Source organism: Dermacentor andersoni, chromosome 1, assembly GCF_023375885.2.
Source record: "Dermacentor andersoni chromosome 1, qqDerAnde1_hic_scaffold, whole genome shotgun sequence".
In the NCBI taxonomy this organism is placed as follows: Eukaryota; Metazoa; Arthropoda; class Arachnida; order Ixodida; family Ixodidae; genus Dermacentor; species Dermacentor andersoni.
This window is the reverse complement of record NC_092814.1, coordinates 208,434,769-208,461,617: the sequence shown is the minus strand read 5'-3', so window position 1 is coordinate 208,461,617 and position 26,849 is coordinate 208,434,769. Positions and strand designations below refer to the sequence as shown.

At 43.3% G+C, this 26,849-nt stretch overlaps 1 protein-coding gene and 1 pseudogene across 1 annotated transcript; both read left to right on the top strand.

The window, feature by feature from the left end:
- The first annotated feature begins 1,881 nt into the window (after positions 1-1,881).
- LOC126546877 (group XIIA secretory phospholipase A2-like) lies at positions 1,882-25,709 on the top strand. Its single transcript, XM_050194592.3, has 4 exons — positions 1,882-2,463; positions 13,608-13,675; positions 18,459-18,633; positions 25,053-25,709. Exons 1-4 carry the CDS (start codon positions 2,226-2,228, stop codon positions 25,163-25,165), a joined length of 594 nt encoding a protein of 197 aa, XP_050050549.1. The 5' UTR covers positions 1,882-2,225; the 3' UTR covers positions 25,166-25,709.
- On the top strand, positions 4,211-8,756 carry LOC126526240 (zinc finger MYM-type protein 1-like; annotated as a pseudogene).
- Positions 25,710-26,849: the final 1,140 nt, after the last annotated feature.

Genomic DNA, 26,849 nt, shown 5'->3' with positions numbered 1-26,849 from the left:
AAGTAGAAACATATAGTCTAATCAAATAGTATATATTTGCTATTCAGATTGTATTCGACTTCATAATTCCCTATTAAAAATTATCGAATAGCCGTTTCCATTCGAATTCAACTCATGGCAGCATTATTGAAGTCCCGAAGGTTAGGGGCTGATGCAAGTGACGGCTCTTATTCCGAATTATTGTGCAGCTTGACAGCCGTGGCTGTTGCACAGAGGCGCATCAGTTCCTGCGATAATTAACGCACGGGTGCTAATCGATATAGTCTAATCGAATAGTATTTGCTATTCAGATTGTATTCGACTTCAGAATTCACTATTAAAAATTATCGAATAGCCGTCTCCATTCGAATTCAACTCATAACAGCACGTACTTTTGAAGTCCCAGGTGAGGGGCCGATGCAAGTGACGGCTCCTAATTATTCCGAATTATTGTGCAGCTGCATGGACAGCCGTGGCTGTTGCACAGAGGCGCACCATGTTCCTGAGAGAATTAACGCACGGGTGCTAATCGATTCTGCTTAACAATTAAGCTCGTAGCTCTCATTCAACATAAACGCCCCGTTGTGGGGCAGCCTAGTAATTCTGCTAACTTGATTCAGGCAACGAAAAAATTTTTTGACAGTCTCACCATGTTTGCAACCCAATAAAACTGCATGGGTGCCTAATGTGGTACACTTATTTTCTTCAACGAGCAAAGCAGATCTACAAATATATCTGCAGGCCTGTATGTGAGGCATGCCGTTCCTTTAATTACTTCGTTATTATCCTTATGAAAGGGCAGCCGTTTATAATACGAAGCTGCTTGTTGAGCGAAAGTACAGTTGGGAACGGCCACGACCTAAGGGAACGGCATTAAATTTAGTAGTGAAATCTAAGATAAGCGTAACACGTACGTTTTTCTCAGAAATCAGACTCGAGAATAGTTTCATAAATTCGTACACCCCTAGAAAAAAAGCCGAAGAACGCAGATACCTTCTTTTTTTTAATTAAACAAATTCTATCGTTTTACGTCTGGCGATATGATTATGAGGCACTTTCTGTAAGAATACTGCTCGTAAATCTGAGTACAGGGTGCCGCGGATGGGGCAGATATTTTTTATTTGTTTGAAGCGGCGAGCAGAAAGCTTAGATATGTTTTTCCGTCCGCGTTTCGCGAGACCTACTGATGGAAAACTATATGCGCGAAAATACACGCGTACAGGCTGCTTGAAGAACAAGAAAAATATTTGTTCCCCAAAGGGAACCGTACAATAAAATGAAAATCGACACTGCGGCCGCAATGCACGCGCAATCACCGAGCGGCATTAAAAAATAAATAAAATGAAATAAAGAAGAGAAAGAAAGGAACCTATTGCTAAGGCATAAATACATGTCATATCCAATTATAAACACCGTTTGAATGGTCTGAACGCGTATACCAGCGCGCGAAGTTGTACAAATGACCCTTCCGAGAACTATCGCCAGCACTTTCCAACGGCGCCACTTTGATGCGGCCCAAGTCAGTTCGATCGCAGCGCCGCCACAGTATTTTTCGTCGTCGCGCGTCTCACTGCAAAGCATGCGCCGCTCCAGCCGCTGCATCTAAAACGAAGAAAGCCTTTTACTTTTCGCGCTTTGAAACATTGTTACTGCCGCGTAAAATTTTTATGTGAATATAAGAGCGCTATTTGCACGTTAACAGTAGTGTACAAGCGTTTTATTAGATTCAACCAAGTTTCTCTGCATCTTCTGCACCTATTAAGCATATATGCTATTAAGGGAGCTAACTCTATGAAGGGAGCACTGCACCACGACTGGTTTCATGTAATAAATGATGATTTCCATGCAAGATCCCATAGGGACAGCGGTGCACCTCAGTGGGTGCACTCTGCACCACAGTGATCGACTGCCTACGGAGGGTAGCATGACGTAGTGGCAGGGATTTTCCTTAGTTCTTTTTTTTTATTATTTGGGGTGCCTGCTGGATAGCGCCTGCTAATTAGTGCACCAAGCGTACGAGTTGTTTTGGAATGCGTTGAAGGTGTGAGCCACATGTATATTAATGTTACTGCGTATGGAAAAAAATTATAAAGCAACATATATTCTATTGATTCATTAATCCGTATCGTGACCACCGCCCGCATAGCTTTTACGGTGCACCCGCGCCGCAGCCAACGCAGCTGCGTGTGCCGGTCTCTCCTAATTATGACACGGTGTTTCATCCTCCTTGCGCAATCGAAAGAATAATGATATTTCCAAGTTTTCACGGTTGGTATCGACTTATTCCAGTCGCCGTGACGATAATTGCTTGGCTCGTGTCGGGGCAGACTATATTCGACTACGCTCGTCATCTGACGCATCAGGCCGAACGTTATTTGGACGATTTGAAGTTCGGGATAAAGGCAATTAGGAATGGACTAAACACTGTCGAAGATGTGTTGAAAGACTCTAAAGAGCCTGGGTGTGCTTACAAGTGCCCCGACGGTAAGTGAGTGACTGCATGTTGTGTGTTTGATAGTGCCAGTAGCGCGGTCGAAAGATAACGAAGATAACTCCACCGCGCTCGCGACTTGGCAGACTGCATCGGAATAGTGACGCGTGTTTTAAGTACTGACACGGAGCTGGCGTGTTTGTCACAGTTAAGCTTAATTCCAGCTGCTTCGCAGCAAATAGCTCAGGTTAAAGTTGTCATCGAGAATAAACCATTCTCTACAGAAGTACTTGATTTCCCTTGCCGCCTACCCATCAGCTCTACGTAAAGGACAACAGTGATGTGTGAAAGCAGAAGCCGCATAGTCGATAAATTTTGCATGCGATGTGGTTGCTCACCACGCTGCACAAGTAAAACAAAACGCTGCCCATCTTGCTTTGTTTTGATTCTACGGCTGGAAAATTCATATGCTCCTCGTAGCGTTTTGTGTTCCTATCACGTGTGTGGCTCCTACCTCTAGTGAACTATGTGCCACTCTTTTTTTTTAATGAACATCAGCACTAAGTGGCGCATACTAAAACACACCACATAGCTCTCTTGTGGCTTTTGGTGCGCATGGTGCATGCCCCAGACTTCCCGCTGTGATCCTAACAAATCAGGGGCGGCGCCAGGGGGTGCTTTAGTTCGTTCATTCCATAGTTAGTTAGTTCCATTAGTTCAGCTTGTCATTTTCAGTAGAGGGTCTTTTCTTGACCCATCAAGAGTCAGCGTCAAAAGTGTGTTGACTTATGGATAGGTGGGTCATAAATGGTGTGGGTTCCTCTGGTCACGGCCGGTCTGGACGCGCACACTCACTCTATCCAGACCGGCCGTGCTCTGGTAAACATCTAAGAAATGCTCTTTGCCGTATCGAGACATAACAGGAGCTTCAGCAGGGAGCGACGACAGCACCGCAGCTACGATTGCCCCGGGGTGCACCATTCACGATGTGGCGCAGCTGTTCCACTTATTGCGCTGACCCCTTTTATTTCATTGTAGCGGTGGCATCAACCACTTCACCCAGTTCGTTTGCTCGCTTGCAAGTAGTGCTCGTGTCTCGGGAGGAGACACCAGCCCGTCTCACTGCTGGAAGAGGCTCCAACATGTGGTCGACGCCACAGGACCTTTGGGTTGCCTCCGGATGCTGCAGAAAAGGTCCATTGCTGACATTTTTTTCGACTGCAAACAAACGGGCCAAGCAACAATGTGTCCCCAACGAGCTTTCTGCTTCAGCAATGGGAGATTCGGAGAAGCTCCATGAACAAGAAAATCCTTCTCAGCACTCCGTTTTGATTCTGCTTGAAGAGACTGTGTACAGCATCACTTCTGACGGCGCTTGTCCGTCTTCGTCGGTGCAAATGGATAGTCAGTACGAAGAGCTTTCCGCATCGTGTGCAGCAAAAAGGATGAACCTGATTTTGCAACCGAATTTAGCACCTTGGATGTATATGTTGACCATGCAGCCAGGTTGTACATTTCGAAATTTAAGACAGAGTCACCCACACAGCCAATAATGAATCCATTTCCATCTAAAAAGTACGGCAAATTGAGCAGAAGCTTCCACTTGGACTCGTACCGCGTATTTCCTTGGTTGGAGTGCAGCGCGCAGGTTAACGCAGCTTTCTGTTACCCTTGCAGAATGTTTTCTACTGGTGCCAATGAGAAATCTGTGTTTTTTAACGGTGGATACAGTAACTGGGAAAATGCCCTAGAAGAAGATGCTGGTTGCAGAAAAGTCGTGCATAAGTCTTGCCAGACATCATGGGTTTCCTACATGCAGATGAAGTTGGGAGGACAGAGCAAGTCAGTTGCAACACATCTCAGCGACGTGTACTGCAGGGAGGTGCAGGAAAATCACCTCTATAGGGCAAGAGTGGCAGATATTTTGCGATTCACTGCCGTTCAGGGAATCGCTCAGAGGGGCCACGATGAAAGTGCCACAAGTGAAAACAAGGGAAACTTCATTGAGCTCTTGAACTTGTTTGGCAAATATGACGGTATTGTCGTAAATAAACTGAATGGTGGAGCAGCGAACGCGAAGTATATTCATCATTCAAGACAAGACCAGATCCTCGAAATTCGCAATCACATCACACTAACAACTATAAAGGTAGAGATGAGAAGCTCCAGGTGCTTTGCATTTGTTGTGGATGAAACCAAGGGCCTAAGCAAAATATGGAACAATTATCAGTTGTAGTAAGGTACTACATTAGTGGAGCTGTCTTTGAGCAGTTTTTTGGATTCCGCAACACTGAGCACTTGGATGCAAGGTCACTCCTGGGCTACGTAAGGAAAACGTTGAATCGCTGCGCCATTGATGCTCAGCTGTACATTGCTCAAACATGATGGTATGAGTGTCATGAGCGGTACCTCAAGGGGCATCCAGGCACTGTTCAGGCAGGAAGTTCTGCAGGTAGTGTACGTCCACTGCATGAACCACCGCCTCAATCTAGTCATCGTGGATGTCTGCAAGGTGATAAAACCGGTCAGGGTTTTTTTCTCTCCTATAGAATGCCTCTTATGTTTTCCTGTGTGGATCTGCAATTCATTCTCTACACGTAGATGTGCAGAAAAGGTTGTCTTTCCCAGTGATAGAGCTGCAGCGTCTCAGCGATACATGATGGGCCTGTCAAGTAGCGGCTTGCACAGCGGCAATGAAAAGCTTTCCTCTTATCCTTGTATGTCTCGCCAAAGTCATCTCTACGAACAGCGGGCAGACAAAGGAAGCTAGGGGTCTGCTTAAGCCAATGAACTTCCGTTTCTCTTCCATTTAAGCCTATTTACAAAGGTACTCGGCTATCTTAAGGTTTTTTCAAACCTATTGCAAACTAGAGACTGCAATATTAGTCAGGCATGCCTCATGGCACGCACAGTCATTGACGAGCTCTCCCAAATGAGAAATTCGCAGACTGTATTTGACACTGTCTCGGCGCAAACTGGCAATATTTCTGAGGAGAATTGGGTGTCCCAAAGAGAAAAGCAGAGAATGACACGTCTTCCACTTCATTTAGAACAGTATGTATTGAGCGTAGGACGGCCTGTTGAAGAAGAGTCTCCAGATTCAAAGGAAACATTCAGAGTCAAAGTTTTTCTACCCGTTTTGGACCACCTGATTGCAGAGCTGACTAGGCGGTTCACAGAGAATAATGATGTACTCTGCGGAGTCAGTGGAGTGAGAATTTTGTGGACATCTCCTTGCTCAAGTCTTTTGCCCAGCACTATGCATGCGACATCAAAAGTGTTGAAGTTGAATGTAAGCTGTGAACGAAACTTCTTCAGCACATCGAAGCCGAAAGGAAGTGCAAGATAGAGACACTGCTGCAATTGGTGACTGTCTTGGGAGAATATAAACTAACCTTCCACGAACTGCACAAGCTAGGTGTTATTGCCGTGACGATACCGGCATCGTCATCATCTTGTGAGCGCACATTTTCATGCCTTCGAAAATTGAAGACTTATCTTGGCAGCAAGATGATCAATAACCGTCTGAGCGACCTAGCTGTGCTTGCGGTCAAGCGATCTCTTGCCAATAATATAGATCTTCAGCATGCTGTCGACATGTTTGATGCTGCGCATAGTAATCAATGTATATGTCTGCACTAGTATGCCGGTATAATGATACCCCATTGTATCTCTGCGGTGCTTTCGCGGCAAAATTTTATGGTACGGGCCCAGGACCGATACCTACACCGGTATCAGAACACCCGCTTCACCATTAAATAAGTCCCGGCTGTGTTTTATCTTGTATTGTCACAGTGGAGGCATTGGTATCTGTGGTTGTGACGAAACCTTCCCTGTCATTACTTTGAAAGAGACTCTATATAGGGTGCTGTCCCAGGCCACGTCGGTGGCCTAGCTTGTGTAGTGAACAGTCTATAGTCGGAGAGCTGTTGTGTGCATTTGTGAAACCTGCTGTACTGTATGGCCAAATGTCACATTGAGTGAAATGCCTATTGTGTGCTCTATTTTTGCAGTTCTCTCCTCCCTTCTATTTGTTTTGGTTATTCTTTTCCCATATACAGTAAAACCTTGTTAGACTGTACCCGCTTAAACAGCAGTTTTGTTTTAAACGTAGTAAAGTCAGGTCCCCAACTCAGTGGCCATTGAACATAATGCGTTTTGTATTCACATAAACCGTACCAGCTTATTGCGAATGTATTGGTTAACACATAGTGTTTGCACTTTTCATAGCGCAATTACGGCAGTAGGTCGGCCAGGCACAACGAGCCTCAGAGATTGGAATGGCCTCTCCAAGTACAAACACAAGGTGCTTGCAAGGGCGAAGCCACACTAACATCAACATCATTTCGGTGCTGAGCCAGAGAGCATTTTAGATGGCTAGTGGTGGCCTGTGTTGTGGTGTTGTACAAGCTAGGACTCGCGTCATGCCAAAGCTCGGGACAAAAACTGGTTGCTCAGCATAAAAGAAAAATTGGAATTTGTTTGTGCTGTTGAATGTGGCACGAAGTCGGTGCGGGCACGCCAGAGGGATCTACCATTGACTACGGTGTGTAGCATTTGGAATGCGAAGGAGGAGATGCTCGGCAGTGCTGCTGGGACTGCGAAAAGACGTCGGCTACGAGGTTCAACTTTTTGAGATTCGCCTTTTCGCCGTTGTTGCCTCTGTTATTGCCGAAGTATCGCCTAACGACAGTAATGAGGACGACACAGAAAGCGACAGCACAGGCAATTCAGGCCCGACAGTGGTAGAAGCTGCGCATTATGTCAGCCTCATGCGAGTGTTTGCCGAGCTTAAGGGAGTTTGATGCCGCTGTTGTTGCTGCCTGGCTACCATGGCATCACACGAAAATAACCGACTTTTATTGCGTAAAATGAAAAAATACTGCATGTTTTTGGCCCTTTTATCGCACTCTCTCTGAGTTACGTTTTTGACGGATAAGTGGGCGATCTCACGCTATTTCGGTTAAGCAGTACTACCATTTAATACATGCGTTTTCCAATTGCTGGCCAACTATGGTTTAACAAGGTTTCACTGTACCGCTTTGTTATTGTTTTTCCCATTTCCAGCCTTTAGAATTACCAGCCGGCGCCACACGAGTGTACTAACTTTTTTTTTTTGTATTCTAGCGCGTTTTTACCAAAGTTGGAATTGATATTTGCACATTGCTTAGTGGTGTTAGTTCTCTCTCCTGTTGTGAAATTACTCTTTTGAAGCCATATTGTGATCTAGTTAACTGATGTTATTTTGTTGCTGCTGGGTACCTGTTTTTTTCTTTGTTTTTTTATGTATGTGCTGTACCATGTGTCACATAAATTTTCATTTTCTTAGCAGAAGCACTGCTGTGTAAATATGCTGAATTTTAATTTATATCTTAATGCAATGCTGGAATAGCTTATTCACACTGATGGGTTTAGAAGGCGGCCTTCAGCCCAGTTAAAGATAGTCAAAACACGCCTAAGTTCCCCGCCTCCCTGCCCCCCAAAGGAACTCGCTTGTCGTGGGTGCCCCCCCCCCCAAGTCAAGAAATCCTGGCACTGCCCCTGTAACAAATATATTTTGTTGCTTGCGGATATGTGCCTGATCACTGTGCTTTGACATACCACATATGATTTTAGCTAGGGAATGCAAATCGCATCTTGTGCTACATATTGCCACGAGGCAAACAAAGGGGCTGATTCTGTGGTCCGGACGACGACGACAGAGATGAAGTGGCCAGAAGCACACGAAAGCCTTGCATCCGTTGCCGCTGCTTGTGGCTGTTGTAGCCTTGTATATTGTAGCAATTTGTAAATGCATGCCATTCCCGTAACATCTTTTACAGCGAAGCTGTTAGCCTCTAGTTGGTTGGCATTTTTTGTGTCTGCGTTCGTCAGCAAACATAGGGGCCAATCTCGGCGGCAGTGCAGGGCCAGGAGCAGTGGTTCGCACCGCCATAAGGCAGAGGCTTCAAGCATTCAGCAGAGTGAACAGTACATACATTCTTTAGAATCGCACATACAACATACAGAACAGCATACGTTTCAATAAAGAACAAGCACAAAACAATCATCTGAACCACATAATTGATGATAAGATGCTCCTAATAACAATGCGAAGCACATAGCGCGCCCCGCACATGTTTCCCGGTGAAGATTACTGTTGCGCAAACTGCCACACCAATGGCAGCTTGTGACGGGAGGAGTGACGTCCTTAGCCTTTCGTATATAAAAGAACCAATCTAGCAACTGATTTCAATGTTGTTGCAGCACCGCTATGGGCGGCGGCGTGCTGTCAAAATTACTATTACTCTAAATTACCATTACTACTACCATTACGCTAAAGTAATAAAGCATTACATACCCCCATCAGCAATTGTAGTGGTGGTTTTCAACAGCTTCACTGGACAACAACATTCGCAGGGCCGGGTTGGCGATTCAGTTCTTTTTGGTTGAGGTGCTGGGTAAGCCTGCCCTGCATGCCCACTCCGTCAACCAAGCATAGTGCTCCAAAGCGGTCGCCATCTTGGTTGCTCTGCGATGACCAACGAAGCGACGATGGCACAGCAGCCACAGGCTCCTGTGATATTTTTGCACCCATATGACCCAAGAACTTTTTGTGGCACGGATAGCTTGGATGTCGAAGACTGGATGGGCATGTCCAAGTGCATCAGCGACCACAACAGGTATGACCCCATGCTGATGTCAGCCAACATGATATTCTACCTCAAAGTGACGGCATGCGTGTGGTACCAGACGCATGAACAATATCTGACAAGTTGGGATGCTTCGCGAGTTGTTCGGCTGGCCATTTGGTCTTCAGCAAGCCGCTATAAGGAGCTGTGATCTTGTGTCCAGACGACCACTGAATCGTATATTTCTTACATACGGGATGTGCTGGGCCTTTGTTGAAACGTTGACACGAAGATGGCCGAATCTGAGATTTCTCACATTTTGAAGGGAATAACCGACTACGCATTTAATTTACTTGTCTTCAAGGACTGTACAACAATCGATGCTATTATTAAGGAATGTCAGTGCTTTGAACAAGCGAAGGGTCTCTGCATCACCCGCCAGTTCCTTCGGCTGCCAGGATCTACCAATGTCTGCAGCATCGGAAGATGTAACTTGCGCTGTCCTCCACGAACTAGAAGCAATAGCCCCTTCGGCCATTCTTCCAGACGTTCAGCCAGCCAACCTGTCCACCGTGTCACTCTCACTTGTACAAGCAGTTGTCTGCCAGGAGTTCAGGAACCTAGGTTTATCATCCACTGTCTGTTCTATATGTGCACCTGAACATACTCCTGCCAATGCAACCCAGAACAAGGTCCGCTTGTTGTGGTCACCAGGCTTGCTGGGACTTCTAACCACCTCTTTCTGCTTGGATGAACTATTAAACCACAAATATTGTTGCAGATTGCATGACCACCTAGTCTGCATTCACTTGCTGTCATCGTTTTACATATTGCTTCTGCATTTGCATGGACGCAGAGCACAGGCACTGAACTGATGCTGTTGCAGTTTTTCCATGCTTAAATTTATAAATGTAGGCAGCCTGTCTGTAATACATGCATGTTTTCTTTCAAGAAAGTTGAACATTTTACTGCATTTCTGATTTTCATTGCATGATAAACTGTCTTACAAACTATGCTTTGTAATGAGATGCATGTCAGTTTGGAAGGTGCCATTTGTTATTGGAAAGATCAAACTGAAAGCGAGGACGTTTCAGCAAAAGCCTCTCCATCCACATGTGAAAGTGACATCATGTTTGTCAGCACACAAGGCAAAAGAAACGCAACGCATGCTTACGTGCATGGTTCAGTGAACTTGCCACTTCCATGCTGTATGCTTTGTTTTACTTTAGTATTTGTCGCATGTCAGCATTTTGTTCCTGAAAAGCAGGCAGGTGTTGTGCTCATTCCGCCCTCCATGTTGAGGCATTGCTTGTTTCACATGCTTATACAACTTCCTACTGGCATATGTAAACCTTATTTTCTCAAAATGCTGCTAGTTCTAAAAAACACAAAGCAGATGTGAAGACTGAAACTGTGCCATACAGTTGCCACAGCGGATCACTGTCTTTGTCTATATGGTGTTCTGCTGCTGAGCACCACGTTGTAGGTTTTATTCTCAGATGAGATGGCCACATTCTGATTGGGCCAGAATTCACAAATGTCCATGTGCTGTGGTTCTGGTGCACACTGAAGAACCCAAAATGGTAAATAATATATAGAGCCCTTTTTAAGCCCTTGTGTTGCCCACTGTAGTTGCTTTGGGGTGGCCCATGAATTATCAGACCCTGCCACAGACACACACGCACAAAAGAAAACCCTGCTTGCCATTACTTGAAGTGAGAGAGTTCAACAGTGTTGGTTAATACGAGAAATAGATAGCATCAAGGATTTTTCCACATGCACATCCATGGCCACTATTGGTCATAAATCGCAAAAAAAAAAAAAAAAAAAAACTAATTGTTGCAGCTAAGATCTTTATTACTACCACACTGGTATGTGTCTCATTTTGCCACGTGGCACTAAAGCAAGGCATTTCCACTTGTATAAAATGCACAATTTCAGAGCAGAGTTTTTAAAGGGGCCCTGAAAACCTTTTTGAAAATAGTAAGAAAATGTTGCTGATCTGTTAATGAGGCTTCTGTGAACATGTGAGGCAAATATTATTGCACTGCATGTAGAAGGGAATTTACAATCTCCTGTCAAAAGCAATGAAAAATCGCTCTCATTTCTGCAATGTCGTCATGCAGCATCATCGCAAGATGCTGGACCCACAACAGCTATTGGCTGATTTCGTGATCACGAGAACATTCTCAGTAATACAATTCTTGCTCATTTGAGTTAAATAAATAAAAAAATATACATGTCTGCGATCTCAAAAAGACTGAAAAACCATTTCATCTTTGTACTGCCAGTCCATACAGAACAGTTGAACAGTTGTGCATTGCTGCGTCTGCTGCGCATGGCCTCAGAGATGAAAAGCGTAGTGTAGATACCGTGGCCGCCACGGTATGCTGCCACGCGCCATCTAACATTTAACCTTTGGGTGAGGCCATTGAGTCCCCTTGCTGTCTCCCCTGTGTAGTTTCCAGCGGGCTAGTGGAAATGAAAAGAGACAGAAAGCCCCTGATCAGTTCGATAAGTGCATCTAACTTTGCATTCGCTTGAAGGATTCAAAAAGTTTTGTTGCAGGAGATTCGTGAACTGACATAATTTAATAGTGATGTCATCCTATGATTAGTTAACGAAGTGTTTCAGGGTCCCTTTAAGCTGAATGCTTGGCTTCAAAGTTTATCTGTAAGGGACTGAAGTAACAGCTTTGTTTTATTTTTATAGTAACTCGCAAGGAGGGAATGCGTTAGATTTATCAGACCCCCCCCCCCCCCCCCAAAAAAAAAAGAACAAAGCCAGAAAGGCTGTTTGGAGCACGCCAGGTTTGTACATTGCACTTCTGAGTTATTAGGGCTATTTCACTTCTACTGAATATGACAGTGTATGGAGGGTATGACACACGTACACGTGTGCACACACAATAATAATTGCAAATGAAAAATAGATAGCAACGCACCCTTTGAACTCTGAAAGCAGCACGTCACAAATTATGGCAGTGAGCTGGGGCTACATTATTGGTCATTGTTACAAAATTATATTATTTGCACAAAAATTCTGACTGGAAGCCATTGTAGGCTTTTCCTGCAGAAGAAGGAATGAAATCCCCATCTGGCACCATCACACAATGGCACTATTACAGCTGCTACACTTTGGGCAATATTGGTCTTCTGTGTTGAATTTTTGAAAAAATTCAATTTGTCCAAACAGGCACTGAGGAAAAGTACTGTACCAATCTAGCCTGATTAGTTAATCCTTTGATACTTTCAGTACCCTTTAATTCTTTCCATACCACGTCCATTGGGCATCCTTAGCCTGCTAACAATGGTTTGAAGCATTGTTTTCGAGACCTTCCGCATCGCTCACGAACAAACTGCGCTATCGGATGTTAAGGATGAGAACTATATTTTTGTTTTCTAAGGATGAGAACTATATTTTTGTTTGCTAAGCAGTTTGCTTTCTCCTAGCCAGGCGTTAATTTTTGAACGCACTTCGAAAGATTGCAGATCTTACGATTCCGCTGCGTCTGCGGCTGATTTTATCGATGGATCAAGGAGCAGCCAGTATGACGATGCTGCTTTTTCGTCGGACTTTGACTCTGAGAGTAACGACGACGCAAGCCAGCCTGCAAAATCGGCCACAGGTCGGCACGCCAAACTGTAGTGCTTGCACTTAATTTTTTTTGTACAGAATACCTGGTCAATGAAAATTTTTGATTTATTCGGAGATAGTGCCTATTACAATGACGGCAATACATTTTGTACATCTAATAATTTTGGTTACATATTTTTTCTGAGTAGATACAAGTGTGTCCTTAAAAATGTTCAATTTTATCCCACAATCTTGATTCTGGCAATTTATGTCTTTTTTATGACACACATCTCATTAATAAAACATTTATATATGAAAGGTGCATTCATTCTGCTTTTTGTTTATGTATTAAACAAAATATTGCGTGCAGTATTTCCTTCAGAAAAAAGAAATCTGGCGTGTCCTACAAAAAACACCTTTTTTACCCATGGTAGGGGAAGAGTTAAGCTCCACGTCACCCACTCCTTATGGTGTCACCTTTTGTTCAGTATGCTGTTCAAGGAAGTGACCGCTGCCTCTAGCATATGTGCATCTACTTCAGCAATGTTGAAAATGTGGCAGTAACCATTATTCTTGGAATGGTGTGAGTTTGTACACGTTCTGTCAAACGGCAGGTGCTGTGTGAGGACTCCACGCTGTTTATCGAGCAAGCAATGCAGGGCTGCTATTTTGTAGCGATGACCCTTTTCCCAATACTAATGCCTTTTAGTGCTTTTTATGTTCGTGAGTGGCCGCACTCAACACTCCGACGAGGGCAAAAGGTTTCTTGACCGCTCGCAAATATGAAACACTCAGAAAAACATCACCATTGGGAAAAGACATCACTACAAAATCTCAGCCCTGTTTCCATTTATCAGCACTTCTTGAATTATGAATTGACAGTTCATGCTGGACTGCACAAGCACGGAAGAAGTAGTACTTGTTCAGTTTCGAAAACTTGCCTTTAGTGTACCTTTGAGCATTCCCCTCTTTTATTCCTTCATGCATTTTTTTTTCTTTGCTTGCTAAAGGAACATCACCAAAACCCAAGATTGGTTACAAAGCCGACTCCAATGGCTGTGGTGCTTATGGCTTCCAGGTAACCTTTATGGCCCAATTTTAGTTACTTCTTAACGTTACCACACTTTATTTTTCCCAGAATATCAGTGAAAGCTGTTCCTGTTGAGTGAACTCTTTGTGTTTGCCTTATTTCTTGTCCGTTTAAGTATAGCCCCAAATGTCTAATAGTTGTGCTCTGCGATGTACTATTATGAGCAATATGAAAGGGAACACGGGAACGCGTAGAAAACACCCTCAGACCCAGCTATATGGGTGATACGCAGCGGCCACCATCGGAAACAAAGTGGAAAGGCGGACGCTGTTCTAACAACTGTTTGCACTCCCACCGTGCGTCTGCAAAGTGCGGAACTTCGCATTGCCAGCAGACAGTGATAACACTGTTCGATATTGCGTCACTGGTAACCTTTTGCATCGAATCGTTACGAAAGGTAGCACTGTTCCTGACTTCGATATTGATTTGTGGTAAATCTTGTAAATCGAAAAGAAATGGTCTTTAAGGGTGAGTTCAAAATAAGTTTATTGGCGCTTGCCGAATATTAAAAAGATATTGAAGCAAATGAAATAAGGCAATAGCGTCATCGCAGCTTATCCTCGTCCTTTGTTTTGCTCGTTGGTGGCCTAATAACGCCTCATGCCACCGTCGACTTGAACGACGGCCTCCATTCTTTGGGGCAGAGACGCGTAGAGAGCCTCGATGAATGCGGTATCACGCTGAAGGCGCTTCCACTCATGTTCTATTGCTTCCCATAGTTGGTCGGAGTTCGCCAACTCTAGTGAGCTCTTCGAAAGGTTCACTTTCATACGGCCCCAAACGTGCTCTATAATGTTCATGTCGGCACCCTTTGCGCACCACTGAAGTTGCATTACCCCTCGCTCTTCCAAAAGGCGAGCCACGTCTTTCGATGTGTGAACGGGAGTCAAGTCCTGCTGGAAAAAATAACACCCATCCGGATGCGGCCCGTTCAACACATCGGGGATCATCTGGTGCTCATCCCATCAATTCTCACCAGTGGGCCTAGGCCTTCGTGGGAAATCGCCCCCCAGACGTTCAGACACGCGTCCGCTGGCGGCCATCTCCTGGATATTCTGCGGACTTAAAGCGTGTGTTTTCGGTCCGCCACACTCTCTTTCGTTGGTCCCAGCGGCTCGAGAACGTTGACTCATCAGAGAAAACTACATACTTCCACTCACTCTCACCCCAGCTGCGGTGTTCCTTAGCGAACCGCAGGCGATCTGCTTTGTTGGCTGCAGGGAGCAGAGGTTTCTGTGCGGCGATGCGACTTCGTAGTCCTGCTTCTCTAAGCCTTCGTCGTACCGTGCTGTCGCTCAAGTTGTCCAATCCAAGAGCACCTCGAACGTCCTTTGCGCTTTGGAATGGTTTGTCGCTGACGGCAGCCACGATGCAAAGGTCTTGGTTGTTCGTTGTTGATCAGGGTCGTCTGCGGTGCGGCGCATCGTTTATGTGTCCTTGGTCTCGGTAAGCCTGGATAATCCGGTTAACCGTTCTCAATGTGCGGCCTGTCACGAGAGCAATATTGTGCTGCGTATAACCTTTTTTAGACATTTCTATTATATCCCGCTCTTTAAGAGGCACTCGAGGCATCTTGAGGCTACAAAATCAGAGTTGATTGCTCTGCGTGGGCCACTGCAGTGTGCGACGTGAATTTTTCTGAACGAACTTCGTGCAACACAAAGTCGCACGAGAGACAGTTTATCAATGTTCTTTTTTAAAATTTTTCTTTATTCTATTCCTCTGTCATCATTGGTTCAATCATCGCCGCTGTTCGAGGTGCCACTGACAACCGGGTGCGTCGATTCAAATAAAGAATCGGTTTGAAATACAGGGCAAACTTGTTCTCGGAGTACTATCAAGCGGTTGCCCGAAGAAAAAAAGAGAATGAAAGAAAAGAAAGTGAATCGGTGTAAGTCACTGGCGACGATTACCGTCTTATTGGCTGTTGGACGATCCATGACGTAAGCTGCGCCTTTGTAGAAATGCCAGTGTGGTGGAAGTGCCAACAGTTAGTGGAAGAGCGCCCTCATTTCCCCCTTTGTTTTTGACAGCGCCATCCGCGTATCGCTCCGAGTCTGTTTCGAGGCTGTTTGCCAAGCGTTCCTGTGTTCCCTTTCATATTGCTCATGATAGTACATCCATGGGCGTAATCTAAGCCAATACAGTCGAACCTTGATATAACGAATTGATGCATGCTATAGCAAAGTAATTGTAAAATGTTAATCACCAATAAATAAAAGGGGGCAGTGTGTAACAAATATCGGATATAAAAAATGAGGTATCTGTATTGGATTCGATGTCATCGTAACAAGGTTTGACTGTATACCTTCAAAAGGTGGGACTGCAATGACTCTGGGGGCAGAACATCACATAAAATGCAGAAGCAGCAGGTATGGCTTCTGTCATTAACATGCGTTGGTCCTTTTCCCCATTTTCTTCATCTCGTTCATGGAGAACGCATCGAATTAGTATTTTTCTGCAATTAAAATGACCCTAGTTTCACTTTTTGTTTTGTAGTTTTTGTGACAGTTGATTTCTTTTTTGCGACTCATTAACTTCATGTCATAACATAATTGTTCACTCATATAGGTTACTTTCGTATAGAGAGACTTACAGTAAGAAGATAAATAAAGAAGCTGACAGTTTTTCTTGTTTCTCTTTTGACTTTGGGTATGTTCATGAATTGCACTGTCTCATGGACTGTAGCTCATTGTGATTCTTTTTCATTCATTTACTGTTATTTCCCCGACTGTAAAGAGCAAAAGCATTTAACTATTCAACTTTCTGGTCAGTAGCAGCTTGAAAAAAAAATACACAAAAGGTGGCACTGTCCATGAATTAATGACAAAAATTCTAAGTAGTGGTTTTGCGTGTTTACATACCTTTTTTTGCAAGTACATTTTTTGCAACGCACATTGCAAGTTCATCAAGGAGACCCCCTTTAAATTCATACAGTATCTGTTCAGCTAGATACTTGATCACCTTATGAGAGACGCTAATAGTGTGTTGCATCACATGTGGAATACACAGGCCTACACTTTCAATTTTCAGTGTGTGGGCTTCCCCCATTGTGTGGGCTTTCCCCATTGTGTGGGCTTTCCCCATTGTGTGGGCTGTGTACGCAAGGTGAAGAATATGTGGCAACCACTACAGAATATAATAATGGGTTTATTTTCTGTAGCCAGGAAGGACCACTAAGGATTCTGCAAGCTAGGTATATTGCCTGGAATACGAATGGAAAGTGGGCAATTGAGTATAGGACAGAATATACCAATATTAATACACTTTTCTTTGTTTTGTGAGGTGTCAGTTGCTATGACCATATATGTGTGTATATTCATAAAGACATCTTGTAAAATAGCATTTAACATTCGTCAAGACAGGAGTTTTGCATTACCAGGAGAAACATCATCAAGCTGTGCCTGAAGGAAAATTTTAGCATGACAAATGGGGAGTCGCCTCTCTAATTCCACATGTAGAGACCGGTTTGTACTAAATTTATTTGAGGTGGGTGTAAATGAGGCCAATGTAAATAAAAAAACAAACCAGAGTAAGAAATTAAAACTGTTTGAAAACGTTTTAGTGGAGATTCATATGGGCCTTTAACCTCCTCAGACCCAACAAAATCCTTGCAACACAGTACCACTTAAACTCGGGTCTTACTGTCAAATGATCTCTTCTGAATCTGAAAAACTACTTTCTTGATCAGATGGCACCCTCACATGCTCACATCAGCACCTCCATGCAAGTGGATAAAGAGTCCATTTCTCCAGTTTGCTCAGATAAAGGCAACTTTTGTTTGCCTGAGCACATGGATACAGGATTAACGTCACATAATGGTTCCTCACACTCACTTTTCATCCTGGGGTGCTCCGTTACCTAGTAGTATTTGAAATCAAAAACTGGTGGCAGCAAAATAATTAACATTCTTGAAATATACTGCTGCCTGCGTATAGCTTTATGTTGCGAACAGATTATTGGAAAGCTGCTGTTCATGTGGGTGGAAACTGGGTTTGAGAAGGTTAAAAATGTTTATATGGCAAGTGTTCAAAATTGTTAGAAGAGATGGAAGTCTGGCTTCAAGATACAAAAATATTATTTGCTACAAATGTAGGCAGCCATAAACACAGTCGTAATGCCTCTTCCTCCTGAAGAACAAGGGAGTGAAGTTTATAGGCAGGAGCCCTCAAGTATAAAATGCACCCAAATTCCAGGACAGGGCACATATACATGTGGTAGATTGATGACAGGGTGGCTCTGTACATCCCTGATCAACCGTTGCTCAGTCTCCGTAATAAACCCACTGCCGGAACATCCTTTGTTGCAATATAATCTATGTGCATTTGATCTCAAAGCAAACTATCATATGTCACACCAAGATACTTGGCGTGATGTGTGTGGTGTGATCGAGCTGAAAGCACACGCACATGCACGCACGCGCACGCACACACACTTGTGATGACAATGGTGATTCTGATGGTAGACTGTCGCAAATGCTGCAGATGCGGTTTCATATCCAATTTCATAGCGCAGGCAATTTTCAGACCTATATTGTAGGGGGGGGGGGGAATTTGTTTGTTAGCAACAGTTAAATACGGGTAATCATTCATTGTGACTGGTGGTTTTGCATGAAAATCTTCCTATGGCAGATTTGGCGTGAAATGTTTAATGTCTCGCATGCATTTGCTCTACCTTAGCACTGATAAGGTAGAGGTAAAAACCTTGCTAGTTAAGGAACTTGTTGCTAATTGTTCCTTGTTGGCCACTTTTTCATGGCTTATGTGATTAGGTGGAAGCAAAGCAACTTCCGCACAAGGAGATGAACTCGTGTTGCCACAAGCATGACCTCTGCTATGGCACCTGCCTGGCTGACAAGGACGAGTGTGACTCGAGGTTTCTGAGCTGTCTGGACATAGTCTGTGATAAGAAGGCTGGTAGGAATCACAAGGACAAGAACTCTCAGGGTACTTGTTTCTGTGTTCGCCCTCAAAGTGCACAGAGATTGCAATTTGTTGGATGCAGTTTACAGTACAGTGCCTTTCAACAGCCTAGACTCACTCTTCTTTGTGCTAGAGCATCTGTGCTGGCAAGTGAAAGGCATTTTACAGTATTTTAGGTATGTAGCATAAAGGTATTTTATAACGTTAGCGTATTCAAAAGATTGTCATGGTCATAAATTGCTGCTGTTAATGTGGGAAGACAATTCCAAATTTCAATGAATATGGACTATAAATTTTTGAGTGCACAATGCATGTAGAAAAAGTTTCTCATGTTTACAACAACCACATCCACCAAGTTTAACGAGAAAGAGCTTGTCTGAAAAATAGTATTTTATTTTAGTTGTAGTCTGAGCTGGCAGTGATTGCCAGAGCTGATGCCATGTACCTGTGTGCTGCACAAAGGTAGCATCAAGCTAAGTTTGTCACCATCAAACCACTTAGTATTACTTAAAGGAACACTAAAGGGAAATACTAAGACCCGGGTTCTGAAACAGTCCTTTCCTTACTAAGGATGTCTCACACGCTGTAAGGCGACCTGGCGTCAATTCTGGGACGTACCTTACTAAGGGGCACTGAGTTAGGGCCTCCTTGGTGCTTCCCCGCGCTTAGGGAGCCAAAATGCTACCTTCATGCTTCCTAACCGTGCTCCTCTAACTGAACGCATGCTTCTCCGCATGACTTTGTACGCGGTACGCTCGGCTAGAATAGGTGCCATGCGCAGCCAAGGCCGCGGTAGCCAGCCGCCGTGTATTGACGTCCAGTTTGGTCCCGCGGACCGCGTTTTGTGCCTTATCTCTTTACTTTGATTTTGTGAAAAGCGGCAGGCGAGAATGAGGGCCTTGCGATATTTATCCGAAGACGATAGCTTCGAAAGCTATGCACGGTTTTTTCGACGAGCAAATGAACTTCTTTACGGGACTGTGTACAAGCCTCCGCCTTTGACTCCAGCCCGGCGTCTGATTGACAGGCAGAATACACTAGAATACTACGACGAAGTGGACTTTCCAGCCCGGTAATGTTTTTCCAAGCGACCTGTTACAGCTAAACTGGCAGAGCTGCACCTGCATTGTAACACTGACAACAGAGGAGAGCCGCTCCCTGCTCTCTTGAAGGTCCTCATCGCACTGCGTTTTTACGGAACGGGTGCCATGCAAACTGTTGTAGGCGACCTTGTGTGTGTATCCCAACCCTCTGTGTGCTGATGTATTTGGGAGGTGACACAGCTGATATGCCTACGTCTGTATCCCAAGTACGTTCGGCTTCCAAACTTCAGTGAAGCGAGGGTAGTCATGACCAGGTTCTATTCAATCGGACGATTCCCCGTGGTTACTGGGTGCATAGAATGTACTCATATACCCATTAAAAGTCCTGGTGGAGACGACACAGAAGTCTGCCAAAACAGGAAGGGGGTATTCTCGGCAAATACACACACACACACGAAACAAAACGTATGCAAAAAAAAGAATGCGACGTCTGACCAACCTAACTCAGATGCTGCCATAGTTGCTAGACTGAGTTTTCTTTCCTGCCATATGCATCATTTGCATTTTTAAACTATTTTTACATTATTAACCAAAGAAATGCAATTTATGCCCCGGTATAGAATAGAAATGCAATTTTAACAGTCCCGGCACTTTACCATGGCAATTCATTACGAATATTTTGCAATTTTTTGTAAGTAATCTCGAAACCAGAAGCCTCTAACGTTGCACTTCCTTTGGTGAGGCACTCCTTCCGCAGGGAAGGTGAAAGCGAGCTTTTAGAATTCGCGGTGGGCTTCTGAGGGCCCCTAACGTTTAGGTAGCATGGAGGACTCCTTGAGGAAGGTAGGGAAGCGGTCTAAGGTTAGGAGCATTTCAGAATCCGGCCCTAAGTCAAGCTAAAGTGATGGATTAGTGCTCGAGAATCTCAAAGGCGTCAATATTATTGCGAACAGTGCCTTAATAATCGAATAATCGAGGTAAATGCAGGACATGATTAGAGACTCCCCCGGGACATTCAAGCACTAGCCCGATTCCGAATGCATTCCTCAGTTAAATTATGTCACTAGTACTCAACTACTCGTTGCAAAAAACATCCTCGTATTGTATTATAAGATGAAATAAAATCCTACTTGTCCAGTTCCATTTCATGTTTAGTAAAAATAACTCATTGAAATTACCGTTGACAAGGATGCGAGCGTTTGAAAGCTTTCATTTTCGCTCGATTCTGCGCCGCCCATACTTTCGCGTTTCAGTACTTTCCTGATCGCATAGTGCTGCGCTGGTTTTGCTGGCTCGCGAAACTTGCACAAACTGCAAGTAGCAGAGAATTAAACTTCCATGTGATGTCGCGCAATGCCCGAATGGTGTATGGCACTTAACCAAAAAGAAGCTGCGGCAGTGAATCCGCCGCTCTGTCTTGGCTCGGTGCTGCTGTCTGTTGGGCGCCGCTTTACTCGCCGATGGCAGCAAAGGGTGGTGATGGCGTATGCAACGTCACCACTTCCCTGGTTGGGTGGCGGGAGATTTGAATTTCGAAAAAGGCATTCGGACCCTTCAGATACAATTTTCTTGTAAGCTTAGTCTTGGCACAAAACAAGCGTTGCGAGGTTTCTAGAATGGTATTTAAACATTCCACGGTGACTTAGTATTTGCCTTTAGCGTCCCTTTAATTATCTGAAAACGACCTATTATATATCGGTTTACTGTGGATTTAAGCAAGCTTGTGGGAACATAGCGTCTGACACATAGATTCAGCAATGTAGTATCTTGCTGTCATTGTAGATTGATTTGTTTCTTTTCATGGCCTTCAGGACTACTGTGCATGCTCACAATTCGTGTCAAAAAAGAGTTGTTGCTGGTGTGAAATAAAACTTGAAGCTAGCGTTTCGTAAATTGTCAATAAATCACTTGAAGATGAAGCTTTATGTGGGGCTCAGCTCCGGTGCCGCCTATTCGAATACATGTAAAACACAGAAACACTTTTATGAGATAACCACTTAGCCGATTTTAATGGAATTTATTGCATTTGAGAGAGAAAGTTAATTTCTAGTGACTGTTGGAAACAGAATATTAATTTAATGCCTGTATTCCTCTAAATAAATTTTCAAAAATGGGTAAGTTTGAAAAAATAGAAGCAGAAAGTTTACAAATTCATAGCTTCGTATCAAGAACAGATGTCACAGTTTTGTAAACTGCATCTGTTAGAGCATCCGAAGTGGACAAATTTAGTATACCAATGTATATATTGCGTGAATTTGTTACATTGTTCATAAGGGTTTTGCAAAATAACTACTTGCATATTACAGGTGTATTTGAGTGCTTTGTATAATACATATAATTTGTCTGCTCTAGATGTACTATTAGATACAATTTACGGAACTGCGATATTTTTCATTGCAGCGTCACGGGTTGTAAACATCATAGTTTCGTTTTATGAAAATTGGCGATTTTCAACAATTACTATAAAATATTGATGGCCTAAATCAAAAATTCACTGCCAACGGTTACTCGACTTGTTCTTTAAAATTCGGCAAAATTTCATCAAAATTGGTGCTGTGGTTTCCGAGAAAAACAATTTCTCGTTTCCCATGTGTTTAGATAGGTGCCCCTTAGCTAAAGCTTCATGGCAGGTTGATGCATATGACAGCCCTTACTGTTCTCAATACGTGTGCATTATTTGAAAGACAAGAATCATGGTCCAAGCATTTGTTGTCAGCGTTCCTTTCATATGAGGCTGGTAAATTTTGCGTAACACGCGAAGTCCTATAACTCATTAAGTGCTATTATCATTGAATTTCTGGACGGCAGCCCAGCAGAAGCATAGTTGCATACAGTCAAATGAAGTTAAAAGTGATACTGCAATTTTAATGCAATTAGCATTGTTAGCCTACTTAAGTAACTTTCTCCTACCTATACAGTCCCTTTAATGCCGATCTTCCCAGTGACCCAAGTTGTCTACTAGCTTGCGCCACTAGGTATGCACTGGCTGCTGTCTTGCTAGTAAACATGGGTCACTGGGTATGGGTCCGAATAGACACTTGTCACTTGTGTCACTGGGTGTGCATGTGCCACTGGGTATATGTGTCTGAACAGGCAACTTAACTTCATTATTACATAATGTAGACATAATCATTAATATCTCTACCAATACTGCATTTCCCTTCAACAAATTACATTGCACCACCACTTGAACACTAATTACATTAACATGGATAATCATCAAGCATTGTTCTGCGGCTTCTGCCTGATTTTCTTATAAAAAATTATTTGCTTCAAAAGTAGGCACAACGTAGCTCTAAATTCAAAGTCAAGTACCAAGTAGCTAAGAATTTGTCTCTCTTTTAGGGTATCTAAAAATTTATTTTTGTGCATAGTGTTCTTTAAAGGGGGTCTAAAACGCGTTTTGATTGTAGCAAGAAAACGTTGCCAATCTGCAGAAGAGGCTCCGTGTGAACATGTGAGCCAAATATTATTGCACTGTATGCAGGACGAAATTTACAATCTCGTGTCAAAAACAGTACAAAATCGCATGCTCTTGCCTTCACAATGCTGTCATCGCAAGCAGCGAAGCCTACCAACAGCTATTGGCTGATTTTATGATTGCGAGAACACTCAAAGTAATACTATTATTGCTAATTTTGAGGTAAATATGTGAAAATATATATGTCTGCAATCTCAAAAAGAGAAAAAAGCAGTTAATCTTTGTACTGCCAGTCTACATACAACACTTACGCAAAGCTGCATGGCTTCCAGCATTCTGCAACAAGCCCTCTTGCCGCTGAGGCACTCAACTTTTTGGCGGAGCCTTTCCAACTCCCCTGTGTAGCTTTCAGCGTGCTAGTGGAGACAAAGAATGGAGATCACTCATCAGTGCGTTAACTACGTCTAACTCCACTTGAACGATTTGAAAAATCTTTGTGGCAGGAGATTCGTGAGGCAGTGTTCTTTAATAGTGAGGCCATTCTATGGTTAGTTAAAGTGTTTCAGGGCCCCTTTAACGCAGTTTTTTAATGTTGCATGCTCCACATGTGTGCAGTGTGTGAGACTGAACCCCAACTTTTTACTAATACTCATACATAGCATTTATAGCATAGGCTGTACTGAGAGAAGTTTTAAAATCAACTACGTAATAGATCCTTGTGTAAAGATCAGTGCAAGAATACGGTACAAAAGAGGAAGTGGCTACTCAAGATCATTTATTGTAAATGACGCAGAAATAAAAAAACAATATACAAGGATGCATTTAGTGGCCTTGAACAGAGAAACAGTGCATTGTGTGCAATACTTCATGCCTGCGGCTGTACACTTATGCTGATGAATTTCTAAACTATTTCTTCCGAATTTGGCATGTATGCACATTATGAAAGCTCGATGTCACTGCATTGCTGCTTTCAACTGCTTTGTTGCAGAAAGCACGTCCCATGCCAAAGAAATCCACGGCCCATAATTCTGCTGGTTCATGATGTTATTTATTTTATTTTCATTAAGAGACCAGTGAGTGCAGTATCTTAAGAGAATAAACCTTACTTGCTGCTGCTGTTGTCTATGAATGTTATGCTCCCTATCTGTGCGATTATCTGCAATGCATTTTGCACTCTGAGAGCGTTACTAGAAGTTAAGCCAACCAGAAAGCTATTTGTCATGAAAAGCACCTAGACAGTAGCTAAAATTTCGGCTAGTATCTGTACGTAATACAAAAGGCCTAAACTGGCAGCACTGGTCTCTACCTGCCAGCACTTAAGCTAATCAGTTTTACATGAATCAATTTCAATGATAAATGTGCAAGCATTAGTGCATATGTGAGCTTCGCACACAAAGTGTGTTTGTTGTATTCACACATGCCGAAAGCATGTACCTATAAATGAGTGCGTGATAATATCCACTGCAAATGACGCCTTGTGAGTAAGCACACTTGCATAACCGGTTACAGTCTCAAGTTGAACATCAAGGTGTGACTTGGTGTCTTGCTTCGTCATACACTTCATAGGTGCTAACCATGTATATCGATGAAGCTGCTTTACATGCACTGCCTGAGATGACGAGTGAGAAGCTCTGTTCCCGTGAAACGTGTATTGGAATAAAACTTTGCACCAAATGTCAGATGTGTCAAAAGTGTGAACAACAAACTTCAGGGCTAATCAAAATGTTTCAGAAACACGGCACAGCTGATGCCTCGCTCCTACGTAATACTAGCGTGGAGAAATTTGCCAAATTTTATCCATCCTTCCCCTTTCCCCTATATTGAGTAGCTGGCTAGACTGACACACTGACCTTTCCGTTCTTCATATATATATATATATATATATATATATATATATATATATATATATATATATATATATATATATATAAACCTCACTGTCTCTCAGCACTGTTACTCAGCTGCTGCTTTCTTTTCAGGTTGCAAAGCAGCAGCACATGCATTCTACACAGGAAGTCAGTACCTTGGCTGTAAGGCATACAAGGATGCCCAGAGACAGGCCTGCTACTGCCCCAAGAAGCATGAGCTGTGATGCGTGTGCATGCCTTTTGTCTCTTGTCCTGCAAAAGCCTGGCAGTTCTAGTTATACCTTGGCGATAAGTACTATTTCTCTTCCTTTCTCAACATATATATTTCTTTCCCCTTTTAATCTTGTAGCTCTTGCACAGGGATAAGTATGTGTTCGAATGCATGGCTGTGTATAAGTTGCGTGGAAGAGCACAATATTTTCTTTCTGTATGTACTACAGTGAGGATAAGTTTAAGTGGCTTTTGCATACAGCTGGGGAGCCACATGCATTTATGTATCCTTACTATTATTGTCCATGGCAGCTCTTGGTAGTTTTTGCAGTTGGTCTTCTCATATAGTAGCCGTCTCCTGTAAAATAAATGTGCTGCTGTAAGCACTGAGCAGTGTCGCTGCACGGCAATCCACCAGAACTGTATTGTCTGTTATTTAAACTATGGTGCTCTATTACGAGCACCAAGAATATATGTTCTGAGACTATGGTGCATCTATTACGAGCACCAAGAATATATGTTCTGGGCACAAGAAATAAAAGACTGTTGATAGCTGTTTTTGTGTGTTCTGTATTTTACTGCATTTGCACTTTGTGGTGACATGAATCCTAGGGGAATTAATCCTCATTACCCCTAGAAGTCGTGTCAATGTTTAAGCGGTATTAAATGAAAAGTGACAAATTTGGTTTATGCTATATTAGGTGCCTGTTGTAGCATTAACCACACTTTTCCAAGAAAGTGGTGTGTTTTAGAAATTTGACATCGGTGGCACATTGTTGGCTCTTGTCCTGGAGTCTGTTGCTTTAATTATTTAATGACTATTATGTAAATCTTCAAATATTGATTTGAAGGCTCAAATGTTATTCCTGTAGTTATCAAGTGCATTTGGAAACACATGGTGCAGTTGTTTGAAACAAGTAACATTGTATGTGGTTTTTCCAAGTAAGGTGCACAATTTGGTTGGTTCATATAGATCGCAGCACGCTTGCTTGAATAATTTGAACGGCACACTACACTGTGTGCAGGTGATGCATACAGGTGGTGCCATAGGCAGAAAGTAATTTTTCCAGGGGGTGGCTGGGGCCCTACCAGCTTTCCGAACCCCACATATATATATATATATATATATATATATATGTATGTATGTAACCTTTATTAACAGTTGCACTTGAAGAAACTTTGCGTGACACAGAATGAGCAAGTGGCACAATTCTTACGCATACTTAGACGACAACCAGAAGAGTTTCTGCGTGAATTTTTCTGCTTTGCTCGTGCCGAAGTCAGCACATTTTTGGAAAAATAGGTTGGCTATGCCTTACTTCACGCTTTGATCGTACAGCCAGTACAACCATCACTGCAAGAGGTCAAACATACAATGCGTCGCGTCAGTCATACTCTATGGTGTCAGTAGCGTTGAGACGACGACGACACCCTCTCGTTCACACGGAGGAAGGAAAAATATAGGAGGGAACCTTATGTCGGGCAGTAAGCCTTTGCAAGTGAATGCTCCCTGAAGCCACAGTGGTGGCCTAACACGTCACCACTTGTGTCGAGCTCACGGAGCAAGAATCCAAAATTGATGAAACGTTTGGTTCCTAGTAGGTATGCCCATTATATTAACTCTATGGCTATGCCAGTAGTTATTATTCAGTGCGCACTTGTTCTGCCTGCAGAACGGGAACACTGGAACCAACCGTG

What these genes read in the sequence shown, in the direction of transcription:
- LOC126546877 (XM_050194592.3), top strand. Translation starts at nt 2,226, where the DNA reads ATGATATTTCCAAGTTTTCACGGTTGGTATCGACTTATTCCAGTCGCC. An exon ending in TGCTTACAAGTGCCCCGACG is followed by an intron (nt 2,464 to 13,607) that starts GTAAGTGAGTGA and finishes TGCTTGCTAAAG; the next exon opens with GAACATCACCAAAACCCAAG. An exon ending in CAAGGACAAGAACTCTCAGG is followed by an intron (nt 18,634 to 25,052) that starts GTACTTGTTTCT and finishes CTTTCTTTTCAG; the next exon opens with GTTGCAAAGCAGCAGCACAT.